At 54.4% G+C, this 27,807-nt stretch overlaps 3 protein-coding genes across 3 annotated transcripts; all 3 read left to right on the forward strand.

The window, feature by feature from the left end:
* Positions 1-874: 874 nt before the first annotated feature.
* Positions 875-9,686, forward strand: LOC117639384. The gene is made up of 14 exons (XM_034374985.1): positions 875-1,147; positions 1,269-1,359; positions 1,697-1,795; positions 1,885-1,992; positions 2,077-2,417; positions 2,503-5,544; positions 5,639-5,794; positions 5,912-6,088; positions 6,163-6,324; positions 6,426-6,619; positions 6,706-6,970; positions 7,052-7,172; positions 7,294-7,415; positions 7,498-9,686. Exons 2-14 carry the CDS (start codon positions 1,338-1,340, stop codon positions 7,828-7,830), a joined length of 5,142 nt encoding a protein of 1,713 aa, XP_034230876.1. The 5' UTR covers positions 875-1,147; positions 1,269-1,337; the 3' UTR covers positions 7,831-9,686.
* Positions 9,687-17,108: 7,422 nt separating this feature from the next.
* Positions 17,109-19,245, forward strand: LOC117639666. Its single transcript, XM_034375539.1, has 4 exons — positions 17,109-17,365; positions 17,785-18,084; positions 18,445-18,727; positions 19,236-19,245. The coding sequence occupies exons 1-4, from the start codon at positions 17,230-17,232 to the stop codon at positions 19,243-19,245; spliced, it is 729 nt and encodes a 242-aa protein (XP_034231430.1). The 5' UTR covers positions 17,109-17,229.
* A 5,378-nt stretch (positions 19,246-24,623) lies between these two features.
* LOC117639565 (RNA-binding protein 25-like) lies at positions 24,624-27,119 on the forward strand. The gene is made up of 3 exons (XM_034375363.1): positions 24,624-24,931; positions 25,568-26,599; positions 26,829-27,119. The coding sequence occupies exons 1-3, from the start codon at positions 24,832-24,834 to the stop codon at positions 26,939-26,941; spliced, it is 1,245 nt and encodes a 414-aa protein (XP_034231254.1). The 5' UTR covers positions 24,624-24,831; the 3' UTR covers positions 26,942-27,119.
* Positions 27,120-27,807: the final 688 nt, after the last annotated feature.

Here is a 27,807-nt window from a genome sequence, read left to right on the forward strand (position 1 = left end):
GAGCAGCACGGCGAGCACAGCATGGCGGACTCGGCGGCGTCTCGCGGCCGCGTCCGCGTCGAGGCTGGCGTCGCGCGTGGCGCGGCCTCGCGCCGTCCTCGTCGGGCAGCTGCGAGGCCGGGCTGGGCGGGGCCTCGGACAAGGACGGCGCGAGGGTGAGGGTTCGCCCGTTCGCCAGCCCCGAGCCACCCTCAACCCCCTCCACTCTCTCCACCCCCTCCAACTCGCCCAACAACGCCAACAACAAAGTCGGCCGGGCACGGCTGGCCGCGGAGGGTTGGTTGGCGGGTTGCGCCCACGTCCCTGGCGACCTCCGACGCCTTCGCGCCTCCGCCCCGCCGACTCTCGGACGCCACCACGGCGGGCCGCTTCCGCGACCAACGCCTGGACTTTGGCTCGTGGCACCACGTCGGCCGAGATTAGTCTGCCCCAAAATGCTTTGTTAAAACCGCTTGACCCCAAAGCGGAATGTCCGAGAGCGCTCACCGCCGGCCACGGCTGCCCGCGTCCGTCCGCGATGAACGTCCGCGACGTCCGTTCCCGAAGTTGGCAGCGCGGCCCTCGTTCGCCCCCTCCTCCTCCTTTTTCTGTCTTTTTACTTCCGGTGGCCCCATCCGGGCCCCACCCTTGCTGTGGCCCGGTGCGCTTCCACAACACGCACTTCGACGGCGCGGCGGGAGGGACAAGGAACTGCAGCCGTGTGGGTAGGCCACCCATCGTACACGCGGCTCGCTGGAAACTAACTGAAGGGTGGCACTGCCGGTCAAGTTTTCTGAAGTCACAGACAGATAGGCCGACGGCACGCTCACGGGGAAGGCCAGGCCATGAAAGGCACTGAAGGAGAATCCAAGCCGATCCAAAGCCACACGTTGTCGCCAACCATAAACCCCCCGGCTCCAGTCCCAACATTTCATCACATTTTTCAAGGGGCAGCCTGATTTCAGCAAGTGCGTTTCCTATCCTTTCTTCTTTAAATCCCTCGAAAACTGCATCCATGAGGATTTGTCATAGTGGCGTAAGGCGGGTCACAGCCAGGAAACGCGTCTCATCTGATCGGTGGATTTGCCATACTGGACGGGAAGTGGAAAGCGGAAGGTGATGAGAAAACACGCCGCTGGTTTGGAAAAAAGTTGGGATTGTTTTCAGGGTATGGTTATGTTGAATTTTCACTGTTGTTTGTTGTTGCGCCGATAGCAACCGTCTGCACATTTTGTTTAAGAAGATTCTTCCGCTCTGTAACTAAAACGAGACATTCTAATTTATTTCAGAATGTCTTTGCGACCAAAGATGTTAGCGTCGTGAGGTTGGAGTTTGCTCAAGATTTACCACACCCGACGATGTCTTTAAGCACATTAGGAGGTATTGTGAACAATCTCTTCATTAGTTGTACAGCTGAAATTGCATATCACCATGGTCTATTTTTGTGTACAGCCAACTGTCACAGTGACCTTAACCTCTCAGTGTGTAGTTCTAAAGCTTTGAGTTCTACTTCTGCATTACCACCATGCCATTTGATTATTTAATTGCTGAAACTCTTTAAATTTCTGGTTAAGAGTGTTTTGCTTTGCAGCATGTATTGTAGATCCTAAATTCTTGGTTTCATATTACTATTTTTATTGTCTTTCCTCATTTGTGACACCATGGCCTCTCAACCATTTTGTTTGTACCTCACCCAAAACATCTACTTTCTTTACAGGGGTGTTGGTGGACACACCAAGTGATTTAAGTGTACAGTCTCTATTGGCAACTCATTCTAATTTGTTGTCTCAGACAGCTTTTTTGCCTTCACCTACAAGTGAGCAAAAATGCAAATCTCATTGATGATTTCACTTGGAGTAAAAGTATAACTTTCATTGTTAACCTTCTTAAACTGCTCTTTTCTAGCTGAGATAACTTTAGATGAGGATGATGTGTTCCAATGTGGAAGATGTAAAGAAGTATTCACATCGTTTCATCAATTTATGTTACACAAGCAAGACCATCAAATAGCATGTGAGTTCATTTTTCTGTTAGCATGAAGAAAGACTTATATCTCTCTGTTATTTGACTTTTTATTCATTGTTTACTTGCTTTTAGCTTCATCTTCAAGAATATTGAATGAGAGTTTGGCTCTCAACATAAGTAGAGATCTGAATCGTAACTTGAACACCACAGCATCCAGCGAACATGAAGCGGAGACATGTCTATCAAGTACCCAGCTGCTGAAAGATACAACTTGTGAAGAGTTTGATCTGTCAGAAAGTCTGAGAGTTGGAGGGCAGAATGACACAAATAACGTTTTAAGCTACAATTCACTTGGTGGTTCAGCTTTTGATGACCTCTCTGATGACATCGGTCAGCCATTGCTGCTCTCTGATGCTGACAGCTTAAACTTTCCAATTGAGCAAAGTATTTTGAATCTGAATGATGCTAATGAGGTAAGATGAGATCAGATGATAGTTATTTATAACTTTAAGTTCGTGCATCACCATGTTTATTTTTGTTTCTGCTTTCATTTTTCAGCTATCCAGTAATTCCTTTGCACCCTCGTCTATTCGTCACCTGGGAACCTCCTTGCTTCCACATAAACTTTTGTCAGATGAAACTTGTGCATCTAACAATAATGTTTGGTTACCTGCTCAAAAAGGTGATTCTGGTAATAGCAATTTCATCACATCTAGATTTTCTGATGAGCAGAATTTTTTCGCTGATGCTAAAAAAGTTACAGACAACATTAACTTCAGCAATCATAATCTTTTGACTGAAATTTCATATCCCGGTGAAAAACAAATGTACCTGAATGAAGCATCAACAAACTCAGAAGATATTACCATATCTGGAAGTTTATCAACTGCAGTACTGCCTTCTGAACAATTGCTGCTTGAAACAAGCAAAGACTACTTAAGAAGTTGTGAACTCCTTGAAGAATTTGAGTCCACTAATCAACACGAACTTCTGGATTCTGCTAGTCTTGAGTCTACGAATGTCATGAATATTGGTTTGCCACTTCTCTCCGATTCTTCAGTGGTGTCGTCACTTGTGAACAGTACAACCCCGAATTCTGAGGTCCCACCTCTTGTTTCCCTTGCTGGTCAACAAAGCAATCAGAATTCCCATTTGTTTGAAAATGATTCCAATGCCCTGCAAGAGGGCCGTAATGTCCCACAAACCTCTCTTGAAATGGAATGTATGCCCCAAGAACATGGTGATGCCCCATCATGTACTTCTTCAAGGCCTCCTTGTGGCTTGCTTGGATGTGTTTGCGAAAGCCTAGATAAATGCAGTTCCTTTGCTTCTGGTTGTGGCAGCTCTCCAAAAAACACAGTGAAGGAATGCACTGGAGTTTCCATGGAACCTTGTGAAACAATCCCTCAAGATAATTCCTTTATCAGTGGGAACCAGAACCAGCAAGTGGAGTCCACAGAACAGGTTACAAAAAAGAACAGTTCAGCGGAGAATAAGGAGCTATTGAATCCGGAATACACTTGCCAGGATCTTCAGTTCAGGCGAATTGATCAAGGAACCAGCACAGGCAACCTTATTTGTAATAACCTCGAGGTGGACTGCAACTTCAATTCTAATCATCATTTTGATAACAGGAGCAAAAATTTTGTTGATCTTAAGAACACGCGAAAGTCTTGCTTCTTAAGGACTGGCTCTTGGAATGAAGAAGAATCAAGCGCACCAGGAATTGAAAAACCTCTAAATGAAGTGGATAAATCCAAATCTAAGTCTGATTTAGCTGGAAATGGTCATGAATCCCATTTTGAAGTTTGTTCTGTTGCCTCCATTATGAAAGAAATAGGCATTCTTGATACAATTGATAAAGGCCCTCCTGATGAAGACTCGAGTGCTGCTGGTATAGAACAGGACCAGGACTCATCTGTTTCGGCAGAAAGTAATCTCTCTCTCAGACCACAGACTGTTTGGAAGAGTGTCGATGGCAGCAGTGATAGTCTGTGGCCGAGTGCACTTGACCATGACTACCAACTCGTCCAGAAAAATGATGTTAGTAATAGTGTCAGTCAAGAACAATCTGTCAACAAACCAACTGGCAACAATACCCATGACCTTAAAGTCACTGAGGAAGCTCAAAGTGACACTAAGCAGGAGATATTGTCAGGACACGCTATTGAAGATGATAATTGCACTCAGAGCAATTTCTTTCCAGAAGTCAAAACTCGCAAAATGGAAAATAATTTTCAGTGTGAGAACACCCCTTCTAAAGATGAAACTCAAAGTTGTCTTAATCTTAACAAGATATGTGATAATAGCAGCTCCTCGAGCAATTGTGAACCCACACTTAGTGACTGTGATACATCTAATTCCTGCAATGCCTTCAATGAAACTAACTATGGCAATAGTGACATGATGTCCGTAGAGCTTTTTAATGATGTGTCTCACCCCAGCAACATTATGGTTGAACTCGACTGTGATTCAAATCAATCAAATATTATTTTTATTGATCATGGTAACTTTGTGGGTGAACAAGAAATTATATTACCTGGACCTCATGGTGACTCAAATGATGAATTCGCCCATTCCATGGAGCACGAAGATTTTTCTACATCAGAAGATAATACCCTTTACCTTGGCAACATTGCTCTTGAAGACAATGTTCCTTTGCCAATCTCTCCAAGCTGGAGCAAACAAGAAAGCAGTGATCAAGAGCGAAAGCAGAGCTTAGATGCCAATGAAGCCAAACTGAAGAAACATGGGCAGCTCCCAATGTCTAGAACAAACATTTCGATGCATGATAGTGAAAAAGTCTCTGGCCAGTCCAGTATCTCATTACCCAATTCACTTGCCAACAGCTCTGTTGAAAGACCAAATACTCTTGGGAAAGATGAAGAGTTTGAAGGAATGTGCCTGCCCTCGGTGGACCTCTATGATTGTGTATCAGTTGTTTACTCAGCATATGAGGAGGAGAGTACTACTTTCAGCAAACTTTGGAATCCAGATATCAGGTTATCCAGTGAACTATTCCATCTCGAGACAGATACAACTGATGCTGTTGAAAATGGAGTTTTGTCCCAGGAAAAATCGCCTTCTAAGAAGCGTAAAGAGAGTAAGTCAAAAGTAGACAAGTTTCAGAAATCTGTTGCGAACAGTTCACATAAATTGTTGCATGAAGTTTCTTTACTACCATCTAAAGAAATTAAAAATGCCTCACCGTGTGGTGATGACAAGTCTCTAACAATTTTGAAGTCAAATGCTACAGTGCCAAGAAAAAGCATTGACGGTACGAAAGTTGAACCTTTCAATTCAAACATATCTTCAAGAATGATTGAAAACATAGATAAAGAGATGACCCTTGCCAAAAAATTGGGGACACTGAATAAATCTTCAGAACCATCTACCATTCCTGTCGATCATGACAAGAAAAATTCTTCTGTGATCTTTTTCAATACTGATAATTCAGCTAACCCTGTAAAAAATTTGAAAAACAGCAGTACTTTGGATTCAGCAGGGGAGTTGGAGAATCCAGTATCAGCTTCAGTTAACTCAATCCCAACAAAAGCCTCAAGAGTACGAGAAAATCTATGGGAGAAAAGAACACCTAAGGTATAATTGAATGCAATTAGTTTGCTTTAAACTCTTAAAACTTTATTGAACATCTTTAATTGTGTTTTTCTTATTCTTTTTTATTTTTTTGCAGTTGTCATGTGATCACTGTGATAAAAAATTTGCCAAGCATTTTGATTTACGACAGCATATGCGCAGCCACACTGGAGAAAAGCCCTTCCAGTGTGTTGTTTGTGGGAGGTCATTCACACAAAAATCCAATTTGACTAAGCATCTCAGTACTCACAAGGTAAGTTACTTGTATGAGTTAAATAGTCCCTCACCTTAATTCCTATTTTTGTGGTCTCGTGTCTTTCTTAATTTGTACAAGTTCCTTACAATTTATTTTACTTGTTTGTGCTGATAGATTTGGTCCAAAAGTGTTTCAACTCTTTCCAAGAATGCAATTCAAAAAGTGTGTCATAAAAAGAAGGGAGGAACAGTAACAACAACAGAGTCTATCATTTTTGAGGAAGGGGAGGTTGAGAAAAATTTCAGCAGCTCGGTATCGTTTAAGGAAAACGTTCAATCAGCTTCAGATAAAGTGAGTTAAAATGCAACAAAGATTCTATCTGAAATACAGAACTTGCAATAATTGTTACTCCTTTCCATTTTCAGGACTTGCATAATGACCAGGGATTGCATGATGACAATGATGGATGGGAAATCATATCTGAAGAGTGTATTGTTGATAACTCATACATTTGCCAATTTTGTGGTGCTGCATTCGTCTCTTACTTTGAACTGAAAACTCATCGTAAGACACATCAGGATGAAAAGGTATGTGCTGCATTGTTGTCTTTTGAAATTTTTCCTTTTGATGTGGGAGGAGAGTGTAAAATTTGTTCATGACAAACATGTCTGTCTTTTCTTGTGACTAGGTGTTTTTTTGCCCCCGAAATAATTGTCAAAAAACTTTTCCTGATTTGGAGTCATTTGTGACGCATGTTAACAAACATGCGCCAGGGAACGCTTTCCATCCTTGCAATATTTGTGGTGAAACTTTTGTAAGTCCTCCAGAATTGTCCCAGCACATGGAAGCACACACCATTTCAGAGAACTCCTCATCAAAGAAGTAAGTATTTTGCAGGAGTTATTAATCTTGATGCCTGGGTGGCTTTGGTGACCAATAATCTGACCTTTCTCTTTTGCTACACTCAGGTACCATGCAAAATGTCATAAATGCAAAAGCACATTTTTGTCTCAAGAAGCCCTAGAGAACCACCTGAGAACAGTCAGTCATGACCTACCTTGTCCAGAGTGCAAAAGAATATTTTCTTGTGAACGAAGTCTCCGTCGTCATCTTCGTACTCATAGCACAGTTCATCCCTTTGTGTGCAAAGAATGTGGCAAGCGGTTCAAGACTGTTCTCTACCTCAATACTCATCTCGCAATGCATCGAGATGATAAGCCTTTCGCGTGTTCTGTAAGTGGTTGCAAGTTTCCTTGCGATTTGTATCTTTTGCTACTCTTGAGCTGTCTTTGGAGCAATGTTCACTTTTTTCAGCAATGCCCGGCAAAGTTTGCCAGGAAAGACAGGCTTTCTCGGCACCTTAAGATACATTCTGATGGAGAACAGTGTCCATTTCAAGCACATCTGAAGTGCAATCGACAATTTACAAGACCTGGTTAGTTTGGTTTTTACTTTAAGGAGGCTCTGATTTAGAGAAAGTTATAAAGTCTCTATAAAAGTCCCAATTTTCTCTGTTTTCTCTGTCTCTAATTTTCTCTGTTTCCTTTCTATTGCAGATAAGTTGAAGGCTCATGTCTTAAGTCACACAGAACACCAGTTAACTAACTGCAGCTTCTGTAAGAGGCAAATTGCAAAGTTTTCTGTGAACAAGCGTCACTATACAATTTCAAATCAACAAGTATGTATTTAATGTGTTCAATACAAGTTTTCTTGTGTGGTTTTGAACCAATAATTTTATGTTTTAACTTTATTTTTCAAAGTTTGAAGACTCACCTAGTGATACGCTGGATCTGCCTGTAATGGCTGTTTCCTGTGATGTTTCTTCTGCAGAGATCAACAGTAATGTAACAATCAATGCTAAGAGTAACACAAGTCTCAATTTCAATGGAAGCATTACCCTAGGAATGCTACAAGATAAGCAGTCTGTTGATATAAATAATTTGAGCTGTGAAAATGTTGAGACTAATAGCTTAAATTTTGACCATATTGTTTGTAAGAAACCAGCTAAAAATAAGAAGGTTCCTACTATTGGGATCATTGTAATGCCCCTGTCTCAATGTATGCCGGGATCAGGTCAGCAAATATTGTACTGATAACTGTATTGTTGCTGGTGTTGAACCTGTAGAATATCAAGTTTTGTTTTCGGATAGTAGTTTATCATATCCTCTATTGACTGGCTCTGAGGTGATGCTGTGCGGTGCTGCCTCTAGTAGACTGTGATAAGGGGAGGGGTATCACCTTGCTCAGTGCGGACCAAGAAGTGGCCGTTATCTCTGCCCCAGCTGATAATTCATTTTTGTGATATTTGCTGTATTAAATGCAGTATTCTTGCTTTAAGCCATTTTGTTAAATAATATTCCATTAAATTGTGTAAAATTGGTGGTTACTGAAGATTTCCTTTTGGATTGAATTTGCTTGTATCTCTCTCTTTTCTTGGTGTACTATTTTAAGCATTTGTTTGCCTTAGTGTTAATAACATTGCATGTTTGGTAGGTGTCCATCCTGTTGTAAACAGCATTTTCCCCTTTTTACAAATATTTATGGGTGACTGCCTATGATGATGATGTGTTCCAGAAACAACCGTCTTTGTTTTTTACTTTTCTTTATGTTGGTTCTTAATTTATTGTACTTTTCAAGGTGAAGGTGAAGAGACATCTTGGTTGATAATTACCATAAGCATATTCAGCCTGGTAGAACCTTTTGAAGTAGATGGATCTTGTTCCTGTCATTGTTGGTAAAAGTTCAATCACATTAACACTAGTATAGATTTGAGGTTTCTGTCCACAACCTTACACTGCCAATAATTGTAGACTTGTTGAGTGCCGTACTTATGTTAGTTAAGTTAGTCATGATACTATATTCTGGTCATTTGTTCTTTGTCCTCTTATGTTCTGTTAATAGACTTAAGTGCATTGGTAAGCTGTTAACATTTTCTCAAGACCTACACTTAGATATTAAGTGTATGAATTCTGTTTTATTGCTTTATTGTTGTACTATATTTACATCTAAGTCTTTTGCATATATTGTTTAAGTGTGAATGTGGTTGCTATGTATTTAAGGTTTGCTTATCTTCCTTACAAATTTATTGTGGTGATTTTATTTAGATAATCTGTGAATTTTTGTTTTGTTTTGTGTTTTTCTTCTATTTATGTGACTGGGGAGGCATCTGTCCTCATTATGTTAATGCGCAATGATACAGAAGCTTCAAAAGCTTTATTTTGTCTCAAAATTGTCTCAAAAAAGCATTGTTGGACTGCCTTAGAAAAGAACTATGACATGTTCACATAGTGCCTGAAATTTGTGTTATAATTAAGGTGCAATAACTATGGATTAAGATTTATGAACAGAGCACTTCACAAGTGTACATATTGTCCTATGAATTACCTGCTTCATCCCTTTTGTGGTAAAGTTTGCAAGATGTGCCTCCTTTCTAGAGATTTTCTTGGTAGTACTTTTGGATACCAAATTAGTCAGTTTAGTGATTAAATCAGTTTTAGGGAACATTGTTCATGGATTAAGACTGTACTATTATTTTCCGATGTTGTGACACATTGTCCTACTTGTAGGGTGTGTGATATTATTAATTAGTAGTGAAAAATGTGTGGGCCTATTGTTTGTTGGTTGAGCAGTATTCAATTCAGCACCGCCATCTGTTTTTTTTAGTGATGCAATCAAATATTCTCTTTTCATAGTTGCATGTTTGCAATCGTTCCTTTTTATTTTCATAAACCAAATATTTTACTTCTTTGTTATGACCTAAGTGTTAATGCATAATTTCTGTGTATTGTTGATGTTATATGTTTCTCACATTATTTTATAAGTATTTATCATCTAAGTGTAACAGCTAATTAAATTGTGATGCATTTACTAATTTTCCATCTGGTGTGCAATGAAAATTTATTTTTTTCTCTTTTGGTTTTGTGCCAAATAAATGTAAAAATTAACAGTATCCAGTGTCTTCTTCTTTCACCTCACCCAGCAACTCCTATCCAGACACCGCTTCGAAATGAAACTCGTTGGAGAGCGCAGGGCACCTAGGGGGTAGGTCGGGGAAGAAAAGTACAACCCTTGTGGAGCTGATATCTTGACTTTTAGCCATCCCTCGACCAGTAATTTCAACTTAACATGAAAATCTGAGTGTGAAAACACTGTTAAACGGATGTCATGGACTGGAGCAGTAGGCCGCAACGGGGGCGTACTTTTCTTCCCCAACCTACCCCTAGGGGTGTACTCATGAGGCGTTCCCTCGGGCGTTCCGTAGGGGTGCGAGTGAGACAGAAAAGAGCGACGTAAAAGGCTGTGCGGAGTCGGCCTGCTGTGGTCTAGGGTCACGCCGTCACCCCACAGCTCAACCCCGCGGCCCAGGGTCCGCCCCGCCACGCCCCGCCACGCCCCGCGCCTCCTGGCTGGACTGGACTGATCGATATGCACGCTGTCGCTGCGTCGCCCCGTCGCTTCTCGCCGTGGAGTCCTGCGGAGCGGTTCCGCTTTGTCTCTCTCCCACCCCTATGGTGCCTACCATAAGCGCGACAGAGAGAGAGAGAGAGAGAGAGAGAGAGAGAGAGAGAGAGAGAGAGAGAGAGAGGGGGATAGAGAGAGAGAGAGGAGACGTAACGATCCTGCGGGAAGGCTCGGCTGCCGAGTCGGGCCACACCGCGGTCGGGCACTTGGCCTCTCGCTCTCTCGCTGTCGCCTCCACCCCAAATGATCGGTAAACAGAGTAGCAGACGGACGGCAGGGTGTCGGGGGGTCACAGCGCCACTACACCGCACGACAGGGTAGTGTAGCGAGCGCCAACAACCCGCTCCCGTTCTTTGACTCCCGAAGAGGCAGCGGAAAAGGAAAACGCGAGGTGTGGTGGTGGTTGAACCCGCGAACCCGTGGTGGAAACAAATTGGCCAGGCTGGCTGCCACCCCGCCATGCAACGAAGCGCTGAAGCGGTACCCCAATAGGTATCGACCCTTGACGTGGTGGGAATGGCTGCGCCGATGGGCGCCGCGGCGCTGCCGTCCAAGGCGTCTTTGTGTTTACTGTACTCGCCGCTGCCCCGCGCCGCCACGCGACTGCAGAGAGACAGAGAAGGAGAGAGGGGCTGGGCCCAGGGCCGATGTGCAGCGGGGTGCGGGGGAATGCCGGCCCGAGGTCCGCGCTGCCGCCGTGAGATGGCGCTGCCTGCTCTCTGGCGAGGCCGAACGGTTCGAACGTCCCGGGCTGCGTCCGGAGCGCTTCGGGCGCCACCCGAGCTGCCGAGCGCGACTTCGGCTTTCGGCTCGGCCGAGTCCTTCCTTCGACTGCGGCGCGCGGCGCAGCGCCGCGGCGCCACGGCGGCGAGTGGAGCTGAAAAGGGTTGGCCGCCCTCTCGATCATTGAGTGCCTCGGGTAGTAGTACTACGCCATGAATGGCGGCCGGCGCCAGGCTGCGCAGCTGCGCGGTAGGCAGCCCTCGCATTGTGCTCGGAGTAGTACTACGCCGTGAAGGCGCGGCGCAGCCCCAGGTGCGGGGTAGCAGCCGCGGCCGGCCGGGCCGCGCGCCGCGTGCCCCACAGTGGGCCAGGAGACCGGCGCCGGCGGACAAAACTCTAGACGCGGTGTGAGCTCCAGAGTCGCTAAATGGGACTCGAACCGAACGTGTGACCCCACCAATGGATTGCTCTTCGAACGAGGAATCCATTGGTGGGGTCACACGTTCGGTTCGAGTCCTGTTGAGCGACTCTGGAGCTCCAAACGCGTCTGGTGTTTTGGCCGCCTCCGCTGGACTTCTGGCCCACTGTGTGCCGCATGGCCGCCCCGTTTAGGGCGCGGCTCGGTGCTTCCGCTGATGGCACAATCAGCCAGCAGGCTCATTCCGAGCACTCTCGCCTCTCTTGCTCGCACTCGGGGGCGTCCGGGAGGTGCGCGAGAGAGACAGCGCGACGAAGGTGCTGTTCGGAATCGGTCCGCGGGCATGCACTCGTACAGCGATAACGGTTTCGGGGACACCTGCGCCGAAAAGCCACGACGGCCGCCACGCCGCCACCGGCACGCCACACAGTGGGCCAGAAGACCGGTGGAGGCGGCCAAAACTCTAGACGCGTTTTGAGCTCCAGAGTCACTAGATGGGGCTCGAACTGAACGTGTGACCCCACCTATGGATTCCTCGTTCGGAGAACAATCCGTTGGTGGGGTCACACGTTTGATTCAAGTCCCATTTAGCGACTCTGGAGATCAAAACGCGTCTAGAGTTTTGGCCACCTCCACCGGTCTCCTGGCCCACTGTGCGCCACCGGCCACATCGCCGCGGACTCATTCCCAAGAGCGTTCCGACGCTCTGCCTCTGTCACACTCACGGTGCGTTCCGAGGGGGTGCAAGAGAGACTGAATGATTTTCGGAATCGCTCGGCCGGGCCCTAGCGGCCCCAGCCCTACCTACAGCCGTCTAGCGTCGAAGTCCGCCAGCACCTACTTTTCGGATTTCAAGACGGAGAGCGCCAGAGGCAAAAAGTTAACTTTACAGGCAAACAAACCAACATTTTCGACGATTAATCGGATAATTTCGATCAATCGAGCGCAGAGCTGCGGGGCCGTGCGTGCCCGCTGACGCCGTGGTCTCAGAGTAGGAGACTCCAGCAGCGCGCCGGCGAGGCACGGCGAGGCACGGCGAGGCACGGCGGGGCACGGCGAGGCACGGCGGGGCACGGCGAGGCCGCACCGGGCGCACCGTGCGCTGTCTCTGTCTCTGTCTGGTCCGTGGTCCGTGGGCCCCAGAACGACCTTCACTCCGCGCTCACGCCACCGCTCCGTGGCTCCGTGGCTCCACTCCGCCAGTGGCGTGACGTCACGCGTGCGGCCCGCGCGTGGCGCCGTTCAATTCGGGCAGTCCCTGCAGTGTGGGCCCGCGTGGGCCGCACCCCCCGCACAGTGGAGGCGGCCAAAATGCCAGACGCGTTTTGAGCTCCAGAGTCGCTAAACGGGACTCGAATCGAACCTGTGACCCCACCAATGGATTGCTCTCCGAACGAGGAATCCATTGGTGGGGTCACACGCTCTTCGCTCAGTATGTCAAGTATGTCAGTTCAGCAGAATAACACCACCAAAGTCCACTACACCCCGAGACAGTGTTGGCGGGGCGGCGACTTCCTGGAAAGATTCGCCCGTGGCGGTGCCTAGTAGTGGCCGGGCCGTACGGCTCGGGCTTTCCCCTCCCCCGCGGGGCCCTGGGGCCGATGAGACGCGGTGCAGGGTGTGGTGTGGGAGGGCGTTTGCTTCGTGGGCATCGATTTACACGCCGTCCACGCCGTCCCACCCAAACGCGACCGCGCCGCCACTCGCTGGGCCTAGCCTGGTCTAGCTTTCGGCCCAGCTTGGCCCGGCAGAGTCGTCGTTTTCGCCGCTCTGTCTCTCACGCACCGTTACGGCACGCGCCATGAGTGCGAGGGAGACAGAGCGACGAAGGTGACTCTCGGGCGAGTCGACGTGTGGCTGAAGACGCCGCAGACACCATTGCCTCCACATTCCGCAAAACACCTGCCAAAACCATGAACAGTTGGCTGGGCCTGAAATGGCATTCCACCAATCGCGGTCCTGCCCCTCAAGTGCAAGCTCGGTGTAGCGCCTGTGAGGTAGGCCTCCGCCCCGCCCCGCAGCGCACTGGTGTGGAGACGGTGGCCTATCTTGCCCCTGCCGTCTTCACGGCGGCTTGGTAGGCCACCGTCTCCACACCAGTGCGTTGCGGGGCGGGGCGGAGGCCTACCTCACAGGCGCTACCATTCCTATAAAAAACTTGGAAACAAGTGAGCGCTCTTCAAAGAAAGGTTTATTTGTGACGTGTTGTGTGTGTGTGTGTGTGGAGAGAGAGAGAGAGAGAGAGAGAGAGAGAGAGAGAGAGAGAGAGAGAGAGAGAGAGAGAGAGAGAGAGAGAGAGAGAGAGAGAGAGAGAGAGAGAGAGAGAGGGGACCCAGTCGTTTTCAATTACCGGTGCAATCCGCCATGGCCCGGCCTGGCCCGGCATGGCCCGGGGACTTTGACCGGCGGGCCGCAATGATAATGAGACGCTCAAGGTCAGTCCGACCGCTTATCTGAGAAGTGCGGCAAAGCCAAGTCGCAGTAGGCTGCCTCTGTCTGTCTCTCTCGCTCGCATGGGCCGTCCCGTTCTGGTGCGAGAGAGACAGATGATGTAAACGACTCTCGGAATCAGTCTGAGCGCCGGGACGAGACCAGCCACTGCCGTTCTAGGGGGAATTTCCTTTCGCAGGGGGTGACCCAAAAATCTGAAAGAGGATTTTTCTGCCGGGAGCATTTCGTCCGTCCAAGAGAATTTTTCTGAGGTTCCAAACTCTCTTCAATCTGCTCATCGAGAGGGTTTTTGACTACTTTTGGGTATGGAGCCACTGGGAAAGCCCAAGAAGCCCAAGAAAGTAGGCTCTGGTCCTTATAGACACCGCTGCACCAGAGGGCTAGAGAGAGACCGTCGGCGGCGGTGAAACCTCTAGATGCGTTTCAACCTCCAGAGTCGCTAAATGGAGCTCGAATCGAACGTGTGACCCCTCCAATGGATTGCTCTCCAAAGGAGGAATCCATTGCTGGCGTCACGAATTCGGTTCGAGTCCTGTTCAGCTACTCTGGAGCTCAAAACGCGTCCAGAGTTTTGGCCGCCTCCACCGGTCTTCTGGCCCACTGTGCGCTGGCAGGCTGGCAGATAGCTGGAGAACACCATTGTTGTGACGGTGCTCGAGGCCGAGTGGATTAAAATTTGCCGGCTCGGCTGGAGGGCATTCCCGCGCAGACATTCACCTGACCTGGCAACACTGGGCAGCGCGCTTTGGTGAGCAGCGTGAGCACCGCGAGTAGCAGGCGGGTCGTTCTAGCGTTCTAGGCCCCGCGCCCCCCGCGCTCCCCGCGCAGGCCGCAGGCCCCGCTAGGCTCCGCGCTCCGATCCCGCGTCACTGACCTGCGCCACACTGCCCCCTCCCCTCCCCCCTCCCCTTCCCCCTCCACTCCTCCGGCCATGACGTCACCGTGACGTCGCTGTGACGCGGGTGTGACGCGGCCACCCCTGTTTCCAACCCCGTGGCCACACCCCCCACTACACCCCCACTACACCCCCACTACACCCCCCGTCGCGTACCGCCTACCCGGCGCGCTGCTGCCGCGCGCGGGCCGCGGTTCGGTACGGCCCGGACGACCTTCAAATGCCAGCAGCGCGCAGGCAAGCCGGGCAAGCCGGGCAGGCCTAGCCAGGCCAGCAGCCCCCGCACGGCCCGCCTACCCCTAAAGGCCCTCCTTCGCCCTGGACGCCCACGCCCTGTCGCCTCGCGCCGTTCCGCGGTCCGGGGGCTTCACTGCCGAGATTCTTTTCCATCGCCGTCTCTCTCGCACTCACTAGCGCCCCGCGAAGGTGCAAGAGAGACGGAGCGACGACCCTCGGAATCAGTTTGCAGTGGTGTGACGTCGGTGCCGCTAGCGGGGCGGCGCGGCGTGGGCGCTCCAGTGGGCGTGCGCGTGCTCCAGCGCGGGCTCCAGCGTCCAGCGTCTGTCTCTCTCGCACTCGCGGGGCGTCTCGTAGCGGTGCGAGAGAGACAGCGCGCTGGGCTGTGCTCGCTGTGCTGGTGCTCCGGTCACCGTGTCCTGGCACGAGGGCCGCCCTGGTCTCCAGGGGGCGGCAAAGTTATGGAAAGGACGAACCTGCAGGGCGGCAGGGCACGGCGGCTCAGCGGCCCGCCCTCCAGCGCAGCGCGCGGCGCGCAGCAACGCAGCACGCTCCAGGCCGCGTTCAATTTTTCATAGCCGGCGAAGCGGGGGATGAAACGGGTACCGCGCGGTTCGCAGTGCCGTGGGCGGGGCGGGGCGGCATCCCTCGCTTCGCTTCCGAGGCCCGCGTCATTCTGCTCAGCAATCGGGTGCAGCAGACCGATTCCGAGAGTCGTTTTCGTCGCTCTGTCTCTCTCGCACTCTTGGGGCGTCCCGCGCAGGTGCGAGAGGGACAGAGCGACGAGTCGGTCTGCAGGTGAGGTTCCGGCAGGCGACGGTGCGCACCGCGGGGCGCGACGGGGCGTTGTCGAAGGTGAAGAACTTTCACACTCCGAACCGTACCGCCACCGCCGTGGCGGGGCGGGGCGGGGTGGGGCAGGGCCGGGGGCACGCCTCGGTACGGGGTACGGCGTGGACATACGGCAGGTTACGCGATCGAGCGCCACTGCGCCGCGGAGCAGCGCGGCACCGGGGCTGGCGCTGAGTCGCTGCGCCGCGCGGTGGCGGTGGCGGTACATAGGCTGGATTACACAACAGGGAAGGGGCCGGCGGGCCGGCCGAGGGGCATGGTACAATTATTAGGCAACTGCCTCGCCGCGCGCCGCGCTGCGCCGCCAGCCCCGAGTGGCGAGCACGGTGTGGCTGCGCTCCAGCGCTCCATCCTCCAGCCGCCTGCAGTGTGGCTGGAGTCTGGCTGGAGCACGTTTAGTTCTAATTGGAGCTCTTAGCCGCGCGGGGGCGAGGTAGGCCACCGTCTCCACATCGATGCGTTGCAGCCCTGCTGGATGGCAGGCGCTTCAGGCTCACCTCTCAGCAGGCACGGATCTAGAGAGAGGGAGGGGGCGACTGGTGACCACCTCCCCCTCCCCCGAGCCCCTAGATAGCCGCCTGAAAGGTAGACAAAAAGCCATACTTTGCGCCTCCCTCAGGCCACCGCGTCTAAGGTCGGTCTGGGGCCCTCGTGGCGCTGTTGTGGGGCCGCGTTGCTACTCTGTACAGGACGCCCACTATCACGCGCGTGAGTGGGTCACAGTCACCGAATTTCGCTGCCAATCTGTTGAAGACGGGCAGTCGACCGGAACGGTGCCCAGCCCAGGGTGGCCCTGGCGCCCTGGCAGGCCGATTCCGAGCAGTGCTTCAGTCGTTGTCTCTCTCGCACTCATGGCGAGGACCGCAGGTGTGCGAGAGAGACAGGCGACCGTTCAGCATCACCCCGCGGGGGGCCCCGCCAGCCCCACGCCCCAAACAAGGCGCAGGGCGATACGCGGTGATAACGCGTCGGTCACCTGAACGGGTATTCCCCCGCGGCGTCGCTCTGTCTCTCTCGCACGCGTACGAAGTGACGAAGCGCCCCGTGGGTGCGAGAGAGACAGCGACAGAAGCACTGCTCGGAATCGCTCGCTGTGCTGCCCGCGTTCGCGTCGACTCGCATCGCTGCGCTCGGAGGCGAACCTCGGCGTGGCGGAGCGTGGCGGGGCGGGGCGAGGCGAGGCGCGGCGGGGGAGCAAGGGGAGCAAGGCAAGGGGAGGGGTGCGGGGCACGGCGAACAGACCCGAAGCGAGGCGACGCGGAGCGAAACGCCGCCCGACGAGGCCGACGAGGCCCGAGCGAAGCGACGCGGAGCGAGGCGGGGCGCGGCGAGCGGCGCGGCCTCAGTAGTGCCTCTGCCGAGCTGACGGCGTGCTTCGAGGCGCCCAGGACCACCAGGACCCATGCCCGCGTGCTCGCTGTGCTCGCTGTGCTCGCTGTGCGCGCTCGCGGCGGCATGATCGACATCTCGCTGCTCATCGACGAGGTGCAGAAGCGGCCCGCCCTCTGGGACCAGGCGCACCCGCACCGCCACAATCGGGAGGTCCTCGAGGTGCTGTGGGAGGAGGTGGCCAAGGTGTTCGCCGCGCCGCGTGAGTATGCCAACAAACCACTTCTCCCAGAGTCAGTCTGGATGGGGAAAAGTAGCCTTTTACCTACCTTTCAGGTGGCAGGGGCTAAGAAGGGTAAATTCTCACCCCACCCCCACCCCACCCCCGGCCTCTGGATCTGCGCGCTTGCGCCGTTGGCCCGAGGACCGGTGGCGACAGCCAAAACTCTCGACGCGTTTTGGGCCCTAGGGTCGCTGAATGGGAATGGAACCGAACGTGTGACCCCACCAATGGATTCCTCGTTCAGAGAGCAATCCATTGGTGGGGTCACACGTTCGGTTTGGGTCCCATTTAGCGACTCTGGAGCTCAAAACGCGTCTAGAACTTCAGACGCCTCCGAGCCACTCACTGTGCCTTGGAAGCGGCCCGACAGTTCCCGGAGTGTGAACGTGTTGTTGCAGCGGACGACCTGCGCAAGAAGTGGAAGGGGCTCCGTGACACGTTCCGCAAGGAGCTGAGGAAGTACCCCAATGGCTTCGACCAGGACCTGTCCCAGGAGGAGTTCCCGCCCTGGGTCTTCTTCAAGCCGCTGTACTTCCTCAAGGGGCAGATGAAGGCCAAGCGGTCGGACGTGCAGGCGGCCAACGGCTACCACTACCTCATGGGCGTGCACAAGGAGGAGGATGACAACTCGGCCGAGGAGGTCCTGGCGCACCACGAGATGGAGCCGGCCGGCGTCTGCAGCACGCTGCGCGACTTGGGTAAGGATCTGCTGCTACTGTGGGCCAAAAGACCGGTGGAGGCGGTCAAAGTCCCGGACGCGTTTTGAGCTCCAGAGTCGCTAAATGTAACGCATGATCCCACCAATGGATTGCTCTCCGAACGAGGAATCCATTGGTGGGGTCACACGTTCGGTTCGAGCCCTGCTTAGCGACTCTGGAGCTCAAAACGCGGCCGGGGTTTTGACCGCCTCCAACGGCCCACTGAGCTGCAGTTTACTGATTCCGAGAGTCGTTTTCGTCGCTCTGTCCCTCGCACCTCCGGGACGCCCCATGAGTGCGAGAGAGGCGACGCCGACGACGACGACGACTTGCAAACGCTAATCCGCCAAACGCCCCCAGGTGCGCGCGGCGTGAAGCGCTCCGCCATCGACGAGGTGTTCGTGGACGACGAGGACTACCACTTCTTCCTGAGCCTGCTGCCGCACGTGCGCAGACTGGAGCCGGTGCGCAAGCTGCAGATGAGGGCCAGGATCCAGGACCTGGTGTGTCGCGAGGTGTACGGCGCGCAGCCTGAGGGGCAGGCCGGCCCGCACCGCGACCACCGCGACGCCCCCGAGCCCATCACCGTCGCCGTGGCCTGGCCCCCGCAGATGGGGGCCACTGATTCCACTCTGTCTCTCTCGCACCGACACGCAGTGGGCCAAAAGACCGGTGGAGGCGGGCAAAATTCTAGACGCGTTTTGAGCTCCAGAGTCACTAGGCAGGCCTCGAACCGAACGTGTGACCCCACTAATGGATTCCTCGGAGTGCAATCCATTGGTGGGGTCACACGTTCGGTTCGAGTCCCATTTAGCGACTCTGGAGCCCAAAACGCGTCCAGAGTTTTGCCCGCCTCCACCGGTCTTCTGGCAAATCCACTGTGCGACGGGGGCCGCGCCACCTGAGAGAGACAGTGCATCGAAAGCGCGGTTCGGAATCACTCTGCAGGCCGAGACCCCTCCAAGACTGACCGGATTATTCTCCTTAGCCGTGGGCCGACATCACTGCAAACTCGAGTACAAAGCCCTGCGTGCATGTTTATAGTAGATTAGGTGTTGTGGCGGATTGTGAGGTTTGTTTCTCGCGGCTAAGGATCGCGATCCGAACTATTGATGGTATTTCCGGAGTTTACTATATTTAATGTTGTTTAGAGTACCGTAAGTTTATTCTTTTCGTCGAAAAGTATTATGTTTTACTAGTGTCACGATGATCTCCTACGTTATGAAAATTGTTCCTCTACGCGTCTATGATGACATTAAAGTATGTTAACGTTTGCAAAGTTGGTGCAGGCAAAGTTTCTTTCAACACGGTGCACCATCCAGCGGCCCACGCACGCAGACGACTGATGGCGAACGGCACTTCGTCGCTTTACCTCTCTCTCTCTCTCTCTCTCTCTCTCTCTCTCTCTCTCTCTCTCTCTCTCTCTCTCTCTCTCTCTCTCTCTCTCTCTCTCTCTCTCTCTCTCTCTCTCTCTCTCTCTCTCTCTCGCCTTGAGACGCTCGTGTCAAAAGGCACCGACAGCGCGTCTCGCGCGCACCCCAGTTTTATTTTGATGACTTGGCGGCGGTGAATGACCTCCGCGAAAAGCCAAGCCGCTCCATCCACGCGCTGCGCTGTCTGTATCGCACTGTATCGCCGCGTCGTCGGCCCGCCGCGCCCGCCGCCCTGCGCAAGCAGTCGCTCTGTCTCTCTCACACCCTCACGGAGAGCTCCATGAGTGCGAGAGAGACAGAGCGACGGAACGACTCTTCCGAATCGCTCGGCAGACACGCCAAGAAGCCACCAGTCACGACACAAAAATTCGGTGGCGAGCGGAGTCGAACCCAGCAGAGAGTCGTTTCCGTCGCTCTCTCTCTCTCTCTCTCTCTCTCTCTCTCTCTCTCTCTCTCTCTCTCTCTCTCTCTCTCTCTCTCTCTCTCTCGCACCCCTGCAGGACGCCTCATGAGTGCGAGAGAGACAGAGCGACGAAAACGACTCTCGGAATCGGTCCGCACAGCCTGTCGCGTCACCGGCCAGCGAGAAACAGAAGCAGCGACGTCCGGTTCCGGCCGAATCGCCGATAAGCGCCGCATGCAGGTGATAACACGCTGCGGCGCTCCCGATCGGGGCGGCAGTCCGTCGCTCTGTCTCTCTCGCACTCGTGGGGCGTTCCGTGCGGGTGCGAGAGAGACAGAGCGAATGAGTCTCTCGGAATGAGTCTGCTGCTGGTCATTCCAGCGTTGGAGGCGGAAGGCCTGCACTGGCCTGCAGCAGCAGCTCGTCGCTCTGTCTCGCCGATCCCGAGAGCCGTTTTCGTCGCTCTGTCTCTCTCGCACCCCTACGGGACGCCCCGCGAGTGCGAGAGAGACAGAGCGACGAAAGCGCTGTTCGGAACGGGTCTGGTCGCCGAGCATCGCCGAGCATCGCCGAGCCACTCCCAGTGGAGCGACACCGCGGGCGCTACGCTGCGCTACGCTGCGCTACGCTTGCTGCTACGCCGCGCCAAGGTCGACCGGCCGACAGGGGGCAGCACTGTCGCCGTCCCTCGACCCGGATGTGGCTGGCCGCGCTGGCCGGCCGCGGAAACGGGCAGACGGGCAGAAACACCGCACAGTGGGCCAGAAGACCGGTGGAGGCGGCCACAACTCTAGACGCGATTTGAGCTCCAGAGTCGCTATATGGGACTCGAACCGAACGTGTGACCGCACCAATGGATTGCTCTTCGAACGAGGAATCCATTGGTGGGGTCACACGTTTGGTTTGTGTCCCATTTAATCGACTCTGGAGCTCAAAACGCGTCTAGAGTTTTGGCCGCCTCCGCCGGTCTTCTGGCCCACTGTGCGCCGACGTCGATCCACCGAAGCAGCGATCCCTCGAGTGGCTTCTCGGCGAAGGCGCGAACGATCAGCGCGAAGAACCGCACGCGACTGATTCGATCGATAGATCGATCAAGCACGCAGTGACACTCGAAATCGAAAGGCGGTACCGTTCCCACCCCTTCCTGGCGGTTACTTCGTATTTGCTGGTACAGAAATGACCGCCTTTGCAACATTTACCGCCAATCACCGCCACTTTGGGCTGAAATCCGAACAGCGCGTTCGTAGCTGTCCTTCTCGCACCCCTACGGGACGCTCCATGGGTGCGAGAGCGACAGAGCGACGAAAGCACTGCACGGATCAGGCAGGCGGCAGCCGGTGGAATGAATGGACAAATGAATGGATATGAACGAGAGAGCGCAGCTCACGGCGTTAGCGAGCCGATTTGCGAGTGGGGTGTGATACACTGTGATCCGGGGAGCCACATGCAGTGCAGGGGTTGCTGTTGCTGCTGTTGTTGTTGGGGTGAGGCAGGGGTGGCGGTCGAATCCGCTCTGTGCATGTGTAAACACGCGGTAGGAGCTCGCCGCGCAGTATCCCGCGTCGCCACAGCGTCGCGCGGCCCTCCGCGAGGCTAGGGCGCGGCGTCGGAGAGTCGGGGCCTCGCGCGAGACTAGAGGGGAGGGTGCGCGACTGCGCGACGCCATGCGCAGGGCTCGCCTCGCAGCTTCGCGGCGTCGCCACGGGCCGACGCTTGCCGATCGGTTCGGGCAGTCGCGCCATTTCCAAGGATTTTGTCGCGTCCATCTGTCTCTCTCGCACCCCTACGGCCCTACGGCACGCCCTGAGGGTGCGACAAGGACGGGGCGATGGGTTGTTAAGAATCACTCGGCCGCTTGCGGCGTTCGGCCACCATCACTCGACCAAATCACAAGCGCCTCCCTTCAACCCAAATACCGCGCTAGACTGTCTAGGGGTTCTGCGGCCTGCACTCCAAAGCCAGCGTTCAAGCGGTCCAAGCCGCGCGCCGGGCCTCAACAAGTACGTCTACGTGGTGCGCGAGAAGAGCGGTCCGCAGCTCCGTCTCTCTCGCACCCTCACGGAGAGCTCCACGAGGGCGAGAGAGACAGAGCGACGAAAACGACTCTCGGAATGAGTCCGCTGTGCGCCTAGGCTGTGGGGGCACACGGGCTGCAGGGGAATGCCTCTGGGACCGCCATCGCGCACCGCGCCGACGCCCCGCGCGAGGCTAGCGGCCCGAGGACGGCGGACGCGTCCGCGGCGAGGCTAGCACAGTGTCGCGGCGGTGCCGCGAGGGCGTACGTACGGCGGCCACACCGCGAGCCACTCCATTGGAAAATTCGAACGCGGCAGTGCGACGGCCACGCTGACGCAAGACGCGCGATACTTGCCCCCCCCCTCCCCTTCCCCCACTACACCGTGAGGCAGGGCAGGCAGGGCGGGGGTTGAACGGAGACGGACCGCGGCGATGGACGTGGCGGAGACGGAGACGCGAGACAGCAGGCCGAGAGTCGTTTTCGTCGCTCTGTCTCTCTCGCACTCACGGGGCGTGCCGTTGGGGTGCGAGAGAGACAGAGCGACGAAAACTCGCGGAATCAGTCTGCAGGCGACGATGAGGCGAGGAGGGGGAGTGACGTCAGGCCGACCTCGCCGACCGACCGTCGCTGTGCGCGTCCCCCCTCCCCCTCCCCCCTCCCCGCCCCCTCCCCCGCACCCCACCCGCGACCTGCGCGGCGACCGCCCCACCCAGCCACGCCGCGCCACGCCGCGCCACGCGCCGCCACGCCCGCGCTTGCTCGCGCACGGTCACAGAGAGGAGAGGGCTTATTAGTTTGGGTGGCGGCCGCTACGCCGCGCTGGCGCTGCGGTGCATCAAGCAGACGGCGACTCACAACGAAGCTGGCTTCGGAAAACGCCGCGACTTGTGTTTTGTTTACACCGCGGTCTCTGTTTTCCTTTTACAAGCGCACTCACCTGATTACCATGAAGCAGACACCCATCACACCTGCCCATTCATTCATTCATTCATTCATTCATTCATTCATTCATTCATTCATTCATTCATTCATTCATTCATTCATTCATTCATTCATTCATTCGTCGCCCGTCTGACCTCCACTCCCTGTTCACGTGGCCGCCGCCAGATAAGAAAGCGATGATTCACAGTGTGGTGGCGTGGGTCCGCGTGGCGCAAGGCGCGCAAGAGAGTGGAAGTTTTTGGCGAGGCCTAATCGGGCCTATCACCGCGGAGCCCTAGCGGGGCATTAGCACGGCCAGAGCTCTGCTCTGTCTCTCTCGCGCCCCCGCGGAACGCCCTAGCAATGAGAGAGAGAGAGAGAGAGAGAGAGACGGAGCGACACTAGACGCAATCGGTCCGCAGACGAATCAGGCTGTGTGCATTCTTTCCGCCGCAGAGCGCAGCGCAGAGCTGCCCATCCACGCACGCGCACACACTCGCTCACTCACACACTCACACACACACACACACACACACACACACACACACACACACACAGGTGCGCTCGGAAGGTCTATGCTACACGGGCCGACGCAGGCAGGACCCGACCCCACTTCCTGTTTCCTGTCTCCCCCACCTCGTCCCGGCCTGTCCTGGCCTGTCCTGGCCGCACCCATCTCCATGCATACCTCTTTTTCTCCCCCTGTGGCCCGCGCAGCCCGCGCAGCCCGCGCGAGGACCTCCCTCCCCTCGCTCCCCGCGGCTCCGCCAGACAGAGAAACCCCACCGTGAAAAAGCAGGGGTGAAAAACAACAACAACATGGAAACAAGGATAAAAGCGGAAATGTTGGGGAAGGCGGCCGAGCCGCGCCGAGCGCACGTCTCTTTTGTGACTCATTCAAAAACTTGGCCCGCGTCGTCTGCTCCGCGTGCTGCGCGTCCGCCCGTTTGGGCAGTTTCGGCTGCCGGTGGAAACGCACGGGGCGAACGGACGGGCGGACAGAGGTCACCTCCTCGAGGTGGCTGACTCGCTGACTCCACGTCCTCAGGTGGTCCTCTGCGCACGCATCGCGACGCGGTGCTGTATCAGAATCGCCTGTCGGCACGTGGATGACAAATTCGAGTCCCGGGGTTGCGGGCCACCATGGGCCACGCGCTCACAGGCTGCCTGTTTACATCCCGTCGGTTTCAAAGCATAAACCACTTCGGCACATTTCCGGCCGGCCTCTTCGAAGCGAAGCGAAATCGGCCGACAGCGGAATCGAAGTCTCCGCTTCCGATGATCGCTTCGCGAGCTTCGGGCCCTTTCGGGCTTCACAGGGCGGCCAACACGCCGTCTATTCCTGTCCCTCCGCCACGCGTACACTGCCAGACACTGCAAGCCGCCGCCAGCCCCAGACTGTCCCAGACTGTCCAAGACACCGACCGGCTCGTCGACCGAGCGGAACGGCGGGCGTTGCACTTTCGAGAAAGACCAGCGCCTCCGTGATAAGATGACCGAGTCAAGTTAGTCGTTCGTAATAATCTCCCGTTCGATAACTCGAAACCGATTCGCCGGCCGCCGTCCCCGACCTAGCCCCCAAATTCTCTCGTGAGGTCGGGCTGGTTCGCACCCTCGCCGACGCCACGCCGCCGCCGCGTCGGGGTGAATTTGAATTCGAAGTTTCGCGGGCGGCTGAGGCCGACGCGACGGGCGACTGCGACTCGACGCTCTGGCAACAGCGCGCGGGGAGAGGGGAGGGGGCAGTGGAAGCCGGCATCGCCGCTCGCGCAGTCGCGCTCGCGCTGCACGGCGTGGCCCAAGGCTTGGCAGCGGCCGCAGCACCACGCGGGGGTAGGGGGATTGTTTACAACGAGCACGTGGACGGGTCCAGGACGCCGTCGAAGCCGCCGACGGTGGCCGTCGCCGTCGCCGTCAACCGCGCTCCAGGACTCGACGACCACGCTCCCCACGAACCAAAGCAGTGACTCGCCATGGCTAGGAATCGAAAACCGCTGACCAAGGAGCAGCTGGAGCGCGCGCGGTGGAGGGCGCGGCAGCGCCAACGCATGCTTCGCCGCCAAGACCTGCAAGGTGAGTGGGGTGCGACGAATGAGGCATTTTGACAGAAAGAGGGTTAGGGGAGTCTCCAAGATGGCCGCCGCTGGAACACAACAAACCCTCACTTGTTTTTGGATTTGTCTGCTCCGCGCATGCGCAGAAGCACGTCGTGGCAGCCATCACGCCTTGGCCGGTCCAGAGAGAGGGGGGGGGGGGGGAGGCCGCGAGGAGCTGGCGGCACGGGGAGCACAGCAGACAGCCGGAACAGTTTTTCGGCCACAGCTCGTAAACCGTTCGGGTTCGAGTAGCAAAGTAAGCGAACCGACTGTAGGTTGGACAGAAACCTACAATCGGCTCGCTTACTATACCCCTGTTACTGTAATGGTTTGGAAGCTGCGGCCCAAAACCATCTCCTGCCACTGAGTGTGTGCCCGGGATATGAGGAAGCTCTCGGCCCGCGGCGAATATGAGAAACTATTGGTGCATCATTGCCGTTCACGCTTATTTCCGTTGGCTTTGGAGCCTCTACGCAGAAAAATAGTAAAAAAAAAAAAAAAACAAGTGTGGGTTTTTGTTTTAGCGACGGCCATCCTTTCTTGAGCAGTCGAAGTATCGAATTGGCTACGTGCATTGACTACGTTAAATACGGTTCATTGTACATGTTTTCAGCTTTCACTCAGATGGTCACAACGGGAAAGTACCGCACCGCAGTACAACGCGCAAAGGACAAAATTCTGGAAAGACGCGCTGCCAAAGCCAATCCAGAAGACAAAAGGCCTGCACGAGGGGGCAGACCTCGAAAGTCGACTAAAGAACAGAATGGGGGCAAACCTCGAAAGTCGGCTAAAGAACAGAAAGGAGGCAAACCAAGTCAGCCGACTGACCAGCAAGAAGGCAAACCTCGTCGGCAGATGACTGAAGATCAGCGGGAGCGCAAACGGCAGAGGGACCGGGAAAGACGTGCAAAAGCCAAGTTATCTGAAGGCAGCGGGTCAGCACCAGAGGAACAGCAAGGAGGCAAACCTCAACAGTCAGGCGAACAACAGCAAGAAGGAAAACGGCGACCGTTGACCGAAGAGCAGCGGGAGCGCAAACGGCAGAGAGACCGGGAAAGACGCGCCAGGGCCAAATTACCAGCAGGCAGTGAGCCAGCACCAGAAGAGCTAGGATGCCTGTTGACCGAACAGTGGACAGACGAACAGCAAAGAATCGAACTTCGATGGCTGGCTGCAGAACAACAAAGACTCGAATCTCAACAATTAACTGAAGAACAGCAAGAAAGCTACCCTCAACAGTGGACTGAAGAACAGCCGAAAAGCCAAACTCGACAATTGACTGCCGAACAGCGGGAGCGCAAGAGGGAGCGGGACCGAGAGCGTTCGAAGCTCATGCGTGGCAGGTACCACGAGAAACCTCGAACGCCACAGCAACGTGAGAGAGACCGACTGCGTGCCCAGGCGGCCCGCCACAGAGCCAAACTCGTGCGCTACGGACCGGCACAGCAGCAAGAAGGCGAAGTCAAAGGATACATACCCAAGGATCTAACGGAAGAACAGAGAGCAAGGAAGATCGAGCTGCAGCGGAACCGAAGAGCGATGCGCAGAGCTGCAGGCAAGGAGCAGGCCAAGAGCCTGGGCACTGCAGAGGGCAGCAAGGACTGCCATGACCCTTCGCCGGCCCATGCGTTGCAGTCTGACGAAGGTAAGTAGCTTGAAGTATGTACGTGCACGTTAGATGGTGGGCAAGCACAGTAGACACCATTTGACCAACGTGCTGCTTGGTTTATACTGCAGACCGAAGAGAGTACTCAATACTCAATTTGTAGTGCGTCTTCGGTCTCTCATTCACGTGTATAACCCATTAGACTTGTCTTCTAGGTTACAATTGCTATGACGTGGAGCTAAGTCTGAATGAATCCGATCTGTTGCAGGATGCGTGGAGGACGAGGACGACGATGAGGCCACTCCAGCCGACTATCTTTCGGTGGAAATTAAAGTTGAGCCCGTCGAGGGCGATCCCAGCGGTGACCCCGCTTCTACCTAAAGACTGAAAATCTTGCTCGAACTGTGATATTTTAGATACGCTTTAAGTTTTCCAACGGGTTTTTGTAATTATGGTAAGATTGTTTAAGGAATTAGGAAATCACGAAGAGAACTTTTTATTTTTCATGGATGTGAGAGCCAAAAATGTGTATGACTAAAGACCAGTGCTTTGACATCAATTTGTGTGTTAGTACTCCCTCACCCACACACCGACTCGGACACACATTGTACAGATCCGTACAGGTCTTCAAACTCTTTGCAACAACACGTCACAAGCTGGAGATGGGATTACCACTGCCACTACTAGGAACGGGTGCTCGGAAGGGGTAATAGCTATCTACAGCAGCGGATGGGTTTTTGTTTCCTTCCCCACCGCGTGGCGCTGTGTGGCGCGTGCCTCGGGCGTGCGCACGCGTCTCGCAGTGACTCATGGTGACTCCGGGGTATTTTCGCCGCGTTCGGCACGGCGGCACGGCGGCTCCCCAAATAAACCCGACTCCTCCCTGTCGAAGGGCTCGGAAGCCGAAGGGCGGCGCGATCGGATCGGGAACAGAATGTGGCGCCTGGCGGTTCGCAGCAGACGATCGCTGTCTCGTTCGCACTCACGGGGTGCGTCCCGAAGGGCCGTGGGGGTGCGAGAGAGACAGAGCGACCGGAATCTGCGCGCTGGGCGTTGAGTTGAACCGCGCGGAGATGCACTGCCGTTGGATTCCACGCAGTGCTTTGTCTCTCTCGCACCCATCGAAGGCTGGCCGACCACCTTCTGCATTTCGCACCAACAACTGCACGGCTAGGCCAGGCGCGGCGTAACGGGACCTAAAACAGGAGCGAGGAGGGAAGAGGAGCCGAGGGAGAAGAACAGGAACA

This window comes from Thrips palmi, unplaced genomic scaffold (assembly GCF_012932325.1).
Source record: "Thrips palmi isolate BJ-2018 unplaced genomic scaffold, TpBJ-2018v1 HiC_scaffold_11, whole genome shotgun sequence".
Lineage (NCBI taxonomy): Eukaryota > Metazoa > Arthropoda > Insecta > Thysanoptera > Thripidae > Thrips > Thrips palmi.